The sequence below is a fragment of the Cupressus sempervirens genome, chromosome 8, assembly GCF_028749045.1.
Source record: "Cupressus sempervirens isolate cs-2001-9-10 chromosome 8, ASM2874904v1, whole genome shotgun sequence".
NCBI classification, from domain to species: domain Eukaryota; kingdom Viridiplantae; phylum Streptophyta; class Pinopsida; order Cupressales; family Cupressaceae; genus Cupressus; species Cupressus sempervirens.
The window spans coordinates 9,777,205-9,787,287 of NC_143125.1; the positions used below are offsets into that span (position 1 = coordinate 9,777,205).

The following is a 10,083-nucleotide window of genomic DNA, read 5'->3' on the forward strand; positions in this document are numbered from 1 at the left end:
CACACAAAAGGCTATCAAGTGAGCCTGCCTTGCCCGGTCCCCCGGTCCCCTCCCCCTCTTTTGAAACAAAAACCCCATCTTTCTACTTTGACTCCCCTTTTACACATGGCCAAGATAAGGTGTGAGGAAAAAACTGAAATCTAGCCAGTATCTTTCCATTTTCCGTGTATTTCTTTTAGGTGCAATCATATACTTGTATTATGTCAGTCACTGGGAGCTGTCCTTTTAAATACAGCCCACTGGCTGCCCGTTTGTTTCTACACTGCTTTAAGTACCCTTCCGTCTCACTTCGCCATACTGACTGCTGTATTACAAACGGCTCTGTTACATCAAATTCCTTTCATTTCCTTCTCAATACCTATATTTTTCCTTGTCCCGTTGCGCTTCCCCCATCACCCATTTCTTGTAGTACTGAAGAAAGAAAGGATTTGGGTGTGTGAAACATAATGGCGCAAAAGCAAGCTGAGGAAGCAATTGTGGCTAATTACAGTGAGATGGAAATGGAAGGCAAAGATGGAGATGGAATGGGGAATGAACATGACGCTTCCACTTCTTCCAAAGGTGGTGCTTTTAAGAGAATGTTCTGGCATGGTGGATCTGTTTATGATGCCTGGTTCAGCTGTGCTTCTAATCAGGTCATCCATTCATTCATGGACTGTGAATTTCTGCCATGTTTATTATGTAATCAAGTCTCTGTGAATAATATGTTTTTGATATCTCTGTGAACATCATGTTCTTCTTCTTCTATTCTGTTGCTTCCCTGGACTAACATATGAACAATTCTGTAGTGGGTACTTGTGGATACAGCAATGCTACTACTGGTTCTTGTTTTCATGTGTACTTAGTGGATGGAGCATATATATCAGCAATGTTACTACTATTTGTTGTTTTTCTTGTTTTGAGGGTGTGCATTATTCTGTGTCAATGTTTGAGATCAACTTTTATGATCTATTCATGAACACGAGAAAAGAAAATTGTTTGGAAAATGCTGGAATATACACAGCAACTTGTGAACCAGAAAACAGCAACTAGAGCTTCATTAACTGTAAAACTTCATGTTTCTAATACTAGTACTGTTTTGGAACTGCAAATTCTTTCAAGTTCTAATCGTTTTTCATCTTGCTATCATCTTGCAAGCTTTGGAACTGTAAATTCTCCAATGGTTGTATTGTGGAGCACCCAGTATCACTAGAGTTCTTCTTATTACAGATTTTGAACTTTTTCTTCTTGCATTATATGTCTCTATTTTTTTTAAGGTAATGGGCTAAAGTCTAGATCAATTAGTATTATATGTTGAGCTTGAGTAGACTCGAACCTAAGACCTTACATATGAAAGGTTCACAAGTTACAGTTGTAAACTCTGGTCTGAATTTTTCTGTCTTTCAACCAGTTAGACTGGAATGAAATGCGGCTTTTATTAGATGGGGTTTTGAGCTCTTTGCTGTTTCCTTTCATGGGCGCTTTGCAATGGGATGTGTGATCTAAACAATGGTCTTGAGAATTCTTGTTGAATCATCTACTGATTCCTTTTTCAGTACTACCGCTACTGTTCATTCCTATATACCACTACTATGGCTCAGGAAAAAACTTGCCTTTTGTTTCAATGGGAGCAAACGTATAAGTTAGTAAAGTAGATTTCCTTACACAACTGATATGGGCTAAACAAAAGTGGCGTCGGTTTCTGGGAAAGAAAAGGAAAACTTTTGGGGAAAAGAAAAGAACTGTGTTCTTGGAAAGTACTGTTCATCTTTGCTTTTTGAAATCTCCAATATTTTTTTTGATTTGGCTTCTCTTCTCAGCTGGAAATCTTTCGAAATCTGGACTAGATTTTCTGTTATCTAGGAGTATGTACGGTAAAGCTGGCAGACACAGAAACCACGGCTTTCCGCATACTTCTTTAGTAGAAAATGTCTCATACATTGTGTAAAACATACATTTTGGGGGGGAGGAAACTGATCTCATGTTGGGGGCGACAATACTGATTTAGATTTTGGGCAGGAAATAAAAAATTGTTTAACAAAACGTTGCTACATGTTTCAGACTCGAATAACATTTCTTAAAGTTTATATATGAATGTTATGGACTGTTGCAGTTAAGAATATGTTTATACTGTCACATAAAAGATTCAAAGACGTGATTTTTAAATATTCTGTGAAGAAATAGTGATCTGGATAGATAGATAGATGGATTTTTGGTTCAAAGAATTGATTTTTAATTATTATTGTGTGATTGTACTATTGTAATGGCTGATTGGAGAGAGATTTTTTCAATTTTTGTGTGGGTATAACAGGTAGCGCAGGTACTTTTAACACTGCCGTATTCATTCTCTCAGCTGGGAATGGTGTCTGGCGTTCTCTTCCAAATATTCTACGGTCTCATGGGAAGTTGGACAGCGTACCTCATCAGTGTTCTTTACGTGGAGTACCGCACACGCAAGGAGAAGGAAAATTTCAATTTCAGAAACCACGTGATCCAGGTGGGTGTTAACACAAATCAGATTCACCAGCGTCTATGTTTCCAAATTGTTCTTTGGGCCGTATCAGATAACTGTATATGTTAAACCTAAATTAGATCATAAATTTTGATTATCTTAAAAAATATTTTTTGGTTTTTGAGTATTAGGCTAATACTATTAGTCCAATCTTTTGTAGGGATTATCTAGCGTCAAAGAGTCAAAAATAGTTCTTCACTTAAATATGTCTTTCAATAGGGATGTAAAGATGGGCCATTACTAGTAACAAAAAGCTAAAAAATGATTGGCTATCATTTCTCGCGATATCATTTTTGGGTTCAAGTGAATCTACTGTTGTAGATGATGTTTCATTATGACATCTATTTCATTCAAAAAGTGACCATTTGCTCCTTACCCATCGTAAGATGCACAAGTAGTCCTTAGCTTAAAAATGTCCCTATACAAATGTCCCAATAATGGTGCACAAATGGGCCATTACTAATCACAACAGTTGAAAAATGATTGGCTATTGGTACACATGTTATCATTTATTGGGCTCCACTCATTGAGGGGTCAAGTGAGCATTGAAGTTATAGGTGATGTTTCGTAAAGATTGTATGAAAGTCTCTTTTGCATCTTCTCAAGTCATAATGTGCATAGAAACAAAACAATTGCCATGTACACATTATTAAGTATTCTTATTAAGTCACCATAACAAAATTGAGTCATAAAATTTCATTCTTAATGATGAATTATAAAATTTGATTCAAAACATCAGATATCTTTTAAAAATAGTAATTTTCCACTAAAAATGAACCATAAAATTTGATCCAAAACATCTGACATTTGAAAATGTAGATTAAAAAATTAAATGACATAGGCGAGAGGACCCTGGAACTAATCTACCTTTACGTCCTAGATGAGTGAAGAGCTCAAAGCTAAACCTTTTGCTTTTCTGCTTTTAGGGAACTCTTCGTAGAACTGGTAGAGTGCCAGGTGGTCTAAAAGTGTCATTTTAAACTCCTAATGTCGAAATTTGCCAATAACCGCTGTAGGTGAGCACCGAACTCAAAGCTAAACTTTCCCTTTTCTGCATTTACGAAACTCTCTGCAGAACTACTCGTAGAGTTCAAGGTGGTCTAAAAGCGTCATTTCAAAAAGTTCCCTCCCAACCTGTTATGTTCACCTCCCAATTTGTTATTTTTGCACAAATGGACTAGATGGTCTCCCCTAATTCTATTTTATAATAATAAATCATAGAATCTAATGTGAGTAGTTAAACGTATGAGTATACAGTACTCAAGATTGAAACAGTTTTTTTTGGGATGGAGAAGAAACAATAATGATAATAATAATTTGGTGTGGTACATGTAAACAGTGGTTTGAGGTGTTGGACGGTCTTCTGGGACCCTACTGGAAAGCAGTAGGTCTGGCCTTCAATTGTACATTCCTTTTATTCGGATCTGTCATACAGCTCATCGCCTGTGCAAGGTAAGCTGGCCTTTCTTTGATTTGATTTGACTGATGCTGATCTTTCTTGATTTTTTCCCAACTCAAACGCAGAAACCAACAACAATGATAAATAAAGTTTGAATCTTTATTGTTTTGAAACCAACAACAATGATAAATTTTGAATCTTTTTTGGTTTTCTTTGGGGCAGCAACATTTATTACATAAATGATCACTTGGACAAGCGTACTTGGACGTATATATTCGGCGCCTGCTGTGCAACTACAGTTTTTATTCCGTCCTTTCACAATTATAGGCTCTGGTCTTTCCTGGGGCTCGGAATGACCACTTATACTGCTTGGTATTTGACCATTGCTTCTCTTGTTCATGGCCAGGTTTGTTATAGACACTTCACCAGATTCATGAAATATTGCAACTTTTTTTTTTTCTCATTTTCTTGTCTTTGGCATGAACATACATTGGAAATAAGCAAGATTGTATTCATGTTTTGGACCGTCAAATTTAGGGATGAAGCATTTACAATCATTTTTTAAGTTTCTTGTACATGATTCTATGTATGAAATCAATTTGTTTGATATTGACAAATTGTTCGATATTGTAAGTATTTATTTTATTTTATGTGGGATTTGAACTTGTGACTTTTTCTTTTCGTTAGATTCGCTTAGATTAAATTAGAAAAAAAATAGACATTTTTAAAATTAAATTGTTATATTGTACTTTTTATATAAAATTGTCAAATATTTGCTCAATTCTTTATATTTGAAAATTAGAAAACAATTGTCAAGTCTCAATCCTCGACCTTCCAATATTAAGGATTAGATAGAACTGCTCAACAACTTTTTTATATTATAGTGTAGCATTTGAATGTAAGGGAAGAGTATTGATTTGGGTCTATGTTCTAATTCTGGCTCACTACATTTGAATTAGAAAGTAGCCTATGTGCCAATAGTCATCACTACCAATAGTGCACCATGATTATTGGAGCATTTGTTGGAAAGTATTAGAGTAGATCAACTAGCAACTAGCAAATTTTTAATTGTCAAAGAAAGAGACAAATAGGAATATGTGTAGGCTGTACTTTGAAATGACTACTTTCTAACTCATGTACCTACAATCAGACAATGTCATAAAGACAAAAAAAAAAAAAAATCTTCCGAAGACCAAATTCCATGTATGGTTTAACAAGTTGGCTGTAACAATTACTAGTACCTTTCTCCTATAAAATTAAAAAAGAAGTTATTATACTATTATATTTTTTCTATAATTTTTTAATTTCTCTCGCACCCTTGCTTTAGTGTAAATTAGAAAGGGAAATTTAATAGACCTTCAAATTAAAAAAAAAAGAAAGGTTAGCCATAAAAAATAGTTAAAAATATGTAATTGTGATTGATTTCATTAAGACTAAACTAACATTATATAAAGAATTATAACATAAAATATAATTAAATTAATAAATATTATTTATAATAATTTTTCTTTTTTTAATACGTAAGAGACTCTGGCCTGCTATTTATAATAATTTTGATATTTATAATATTTTTTTATCTTTCTAATTAATTTTTAAATATAAGATATATAATATCATGTTTATTTTCTGATTGCTTCCTCAATACTAATTTTGATATTTATAATAATTTTTTTATCTTTCTAATTAATTTTTAAATATAAGATAATATAATATCATGTTTATTTTCTGATTGCTTCCTCAATACTTGAGAAGAAATATTTTTTCGACTCCTACCTTTTTGAAGATGGGTTAGTCTATGTTTATAAATCTAATAATCTGATTTTTAATTGTTTTAAACTGAGATCTGATTTTTAATGGATCATTTGAAAGCTTCACAAATTTGCATGACACTGTAAACTTGGATATAATTCATGAAATCTGGCTTAATTTAATGCATGTTTTATATGTTCATTGAAGTACATTGCACACATATTGTATGTTTTATATGTTTATTAATACATTGCATACTCATTCGTGTATAGAGAGAAGGAGTGGAGCATTCAGCTCCGACTTCAATGGTTCTCTATTTCACTGGAGCTACAAATATCCTTTACACTTTTGGAGGTCATGCAGTGACAGTGTAAGTGGATAATCATCAATTTGTGCAATATATTTTTGGATTCGATTGTGTAAAATATCATCGTTAAAATATATTCGATTGTGTAAACATCACCATTTCGGCGATTTCATCATCAGAATGAGAGAATGCAAGAATAAAAATATGAAGTGAACTTCTCTTCAAACTGTAAAAGAAATTCATGGATATTGTGGTCTATTGTAAGCTATTTGTACTCTGGAAGTTGAATCAGTCCTTTTTTTTAAAAGAACCATTTGTTCAAGAAATTGCTATGAATTTTATAAAAGACTGTTAAACCATGCCACTGATCCTGCTGAAGAAAGATGCTAGATAGGCACATTATAAAAGCAATTTTTTTTAATGTATGTATCATGGGGTATCACAACAACCAAGGTTCAAACCTCACTGAACTATTGTGCTCGCAAGCCTCGTGCCTTCGCTGGACTAATGTACACACAAAACTCGATCCAGCAATGTGACCTCTAGATAATTGTACCTTACTGATTAAACACAAGCATTGATTAATGAATGCATATTATTTCTTCTTGTTATTGCAGGGAAATAATGCATGCCATGTGGAAACCTCAGAAATTCAAGGCAATCTACTTGCTTGCAACACTATATGTGCTTACTCTAACTCTACCTTCAGCAATATCTGTCTATTGGGCATTTGGAGATAGGCTGCTGGATCACTCAAATGCCTTCGCTTTACTACCACCATCAGGATGGCGAGACCTTGCAGTCATTCTCATGCTCATCCATCAGGTAAGATCACAAACAAAAACAAAACAAATCTTCAAACCATCCAAAATTATAAGAAAGAAAACAGAACAATTCTTCAAACTATCCAGAATTTTAAGTAAGAATACAAAACAAATGTTGAAACCATCCAAGATTTTAAGCTTTTTCACATTGTTTTTTTTCCCCTTTTTGTGAGCCTTTTTGATGTGTTAAACTTTGGAGTTTTTGTTTGCAGTTTATCACATTTGGGTTTGCATGTACTCCCTTGTATTTTGTATGGGAGAAAGTGATTGGAATGCATGATGCAAAGAGCATCTTCAGGAGGGCACTTGCGAGATTGCCCGTTGTGATTCCCATTTGGTTTCTTGCCATCATTTTCCCCTTCTTTGGACCCATCAATTCTGCTGTTGGTGCACTCCTTGTCAGTTTTACAGTCTACATCATACCTGCCATGGCTCACATGCTAACTTACAGGACATCTCTTTCAAGAAAGGTCAGTACAACCTACTACAAAAGCATACATATATACTTTTTCAGCTCTATTTAATACTACTTTATTTAAGACTACTTTACATAGATAGATAGATGTGTAATGCTATTGAATAAATGAAGTGGAAATCTGAAATACATATCTACATTTTCAGTGTCTCATTATTCGCCATCTTAATTTGATTGATAGCGAAATGAAGTATAGAAGATTGGTACTCTCATTTTCATAAACTATTGACTTCTATGTTGGTGAAGATATCTTTTAGATTTTATCATATGAGATGATGAAGATAGCTTTTATATTCGATTATGTGCTGGTTTTTGTGTCGATGTTTTAGATCATATTATGTGATCCATCATCAAGACGAAGCAGTACTGTAGCTTTTATATTCGATTATGTGCTGGTTTTTGTGTCGATGTTTTAGATCATATTATGTGATCCATCATCAAGACGAAGCAGAAGTGATTTGGACTCTGTTAGCTGAGTGAAAATGAAGTAGTGATTTCTACCCCGGTGGCACTACAGTAACATTATGATGGATCACAAATGTGAACCAAAATGCCCAAACAAAAACCAACACACTCTCAAAATTCACAAGCTATCAAAAAAATTGATGTATTTGATTATATGTGATATTTACTTGCACACTTAGCTTTTGTTATAGTGAAACTGTTTTGATATTTTAAGTATGGTTTCTAGATTCGATTGTATGAGCTTTTCATCAATCTTTTGGAACACACTTTGTCATCCATCGTTTTTGTTTCTTTGCTATCTAACATTCTGATGATGAATCATAGAGTGTGATCTGAAAAGTTGTTGAAAAAACTCACATAATCAAATTAAGAAACAACTCTGCAACTCTATAGATCATAGGAATCATATATCATGAATGTTTTAACATTTTTTTGGTAACTTTGTTGCAGAATGCAGTGGAGAAACCACCTTTCTTCATACCGAGTTGGATAGCAATCTTTGTTGTAAACCTATTTGTAGTCTTTTGGGTACTAATAGTTGGATTCGGATTTGGTGGATGGGCTAGCATGACTAATTTTGTGAGGCAAGTGAACACATTTGGACTTTTTGCCAAATGTTATCAATGCCCTCCACACCTTCCAATTGTAGGAGCTCCCCCGCTTATTCCCAAGTCAAATGTCTCTGAATTGGCCCCTTCTCCTCATTCTTTGTAAAACTTGTACTTAAAAAGTACAATAATATATGATGATGATATAATATACCATAGTGTGGAGTGGTTGGAATTTTGTAGTTGACATGACAAGATGACCATGACAAAAAGAAAAATCAATTGCAGAAGTCTCAAAAGTATAGTCCATTACATTGCATTACATGCATAGGATTAGGGTTGTTTCAACCTACCCTTCCATATTGGATTTGTAATCTTACTTCATTTGGATGGAATGGATTTTTTTTATTTACACAAAAAGAAAGAACAAATTTAGACTAGGTCTAGACTTTTTAAAACACTTGTTCATTATCTTCACTTGAATGTTTATTCATACAATTTAATGATTACTAAAGATACTCATTTTTCAAATATTTAATTGAAAAAGCTACCATGTCATGATATTTTCAAAATTATTGTTAAAATAGTCATCCAATGTAATTATAATGGAGTTTTAGGTGGTGGAATATTTATGTATACATTGAAAGCAACTATGGTTTTGCAAATTTCCAAAAATTGATGGTGATATGAGTGGATGCACAGAGGGCACTTGACTTTTGTGTCCATGTCAATAAATTATTATTTGTTGGGATTGTCAAGCTCAAAATTTAAGTTTGTTACGGAACAAATTTGTTCAGTGTGGCCATGGGCATCTATTGCTTTCAATAAATCTTGTCCCTTCATATCACATGTATATTTAAACATTAAAAAAGAGTATTATATGGAAAAGAGTGGCTAAAGCTAAAGTATTATGGTTAAGGATTGGATTTTCTTATTTTATTTTAAATCATTGGTTTCAGTTTTTCATTGAATTATGCTGTCATTAAATCTCAATTTTTTTATCCACAAAATTACATAAAGGCGGCTGTCATGAATCACTTGTAATACCAAAGCAAAATGGGCCAATGTTTATCCTAATTTTAACGGTTGGCCAAACAATTGATCAAAGTGTGTTTAAAATTTAATTAGTAGGTTTAATTGTCAAAAGTTGGGGTATAATTTAAATGGATGTTACTTACATGTGTCAATAACAAGCTGATTGGATTTTGATTGGATTAATACTATATATTTGATTTTATAATTTAGGAATTAATTTGATGATTAAAACAATTAGTAATAGTATAAATGTTATGTTGAGAAACAATATGTATAGAGTTTGTAAGTTGACTTTTTTTTGTTAAATTGCAAATTCTAATATCATGATATAGAAAGGTTGGTATCTTTGATTTCTATGTTGCATGAAACCTTATGTAAAACTATGATATTATCTTTGGGGGTAGTGCCTAAACTCCAAACAAAATGACATTGATAAAAACATCCAAATTTGGAAAGCTATGACGTAATTAAGTTTGATTTATTCTGGACTAACAAAATTGGGGATGTAGATCATGAAGATTTACCTATTGAGAATGTAAGGAAAGTTTTTGTGTTTTATAGATTATAGAAACTATAGGGAGTGTCGTTTTGTTTGGAGTTTAACCACTTCCATTTTTTAATCTATTGCAAAAATTTGGATTGTTCCTATAGGCATATATTGGTCTCCTCATTTGTCGGCCCAATTAGATGAATTTTTCGCCTTTGTTCAATTTGCATTGTTATACTCTTTGTTGATTGACGATAGTTGGAGGCATTTATAAATACCGTAAAGAAGCTATATCATCAACAT

At 33.2% G+C, this 10,083-nt stretch overlaps 1 protein-coding gene across 1 annotated transcript; it reads left to right on the top strand.

Annotated features, from left to right (window-relative positions):
* Window positions 1–205: 205 nt before the first annotated feature.
* LOC149541316 (auxin transporter-like protein 4) lies at window positions 206–8,716 on the top strand. Its single transcript, XM_089796606.1, has 8 exons — window positions 206–635; window positions 2,291–2,476; window positions 3,831–3,943; window positions 4,113–4,296; window positions 5,912–6,009; window positions 6,564–6,771; window positions 6,983–7,240; window positions 8,161–8,716. Exons 1-8 carry the CDS (start codon window positions 447–449, stop codon window positions 8,422–8,424), a joined length of 1,500 nt encoding a protein of 499 aa, XP_089652732.1. The 5' UTR covers window positions 206–446; the 3' UTR covers window positions 8,425–8,716.
* Window positions 8,717–10,083: the final 1,367 nt, after the last annotated feature.

What these genes read in the sequence shown, in the direction of transcription:
- LOC149541316 (XM_089796606.1), top strand. Translation starts at nt 447, where the DNA reads ATGGCGCAAAAGCAAGCTGAGGAAGCAATTGTGGCTAATTACAGTGAG. An exon ending in CTTCTCTTGTTCATGGCCAG is followed by an intron (nt 4,297 to 5,911) that starts GTTTGTTATAGA and finishes ATTCGTGTATAG; the next exon opens with AGAGAAGGAGTGGAGCATTC. An exon ending in GGACATCTCTTTCAAGAAAG is followed by an intron (nt 7,241 to 8,160) that starts GTCAGTACAACC and finishes ACTTTGTTGCAG; the next exon opens with AATGCAGTGGAGAAACCACC.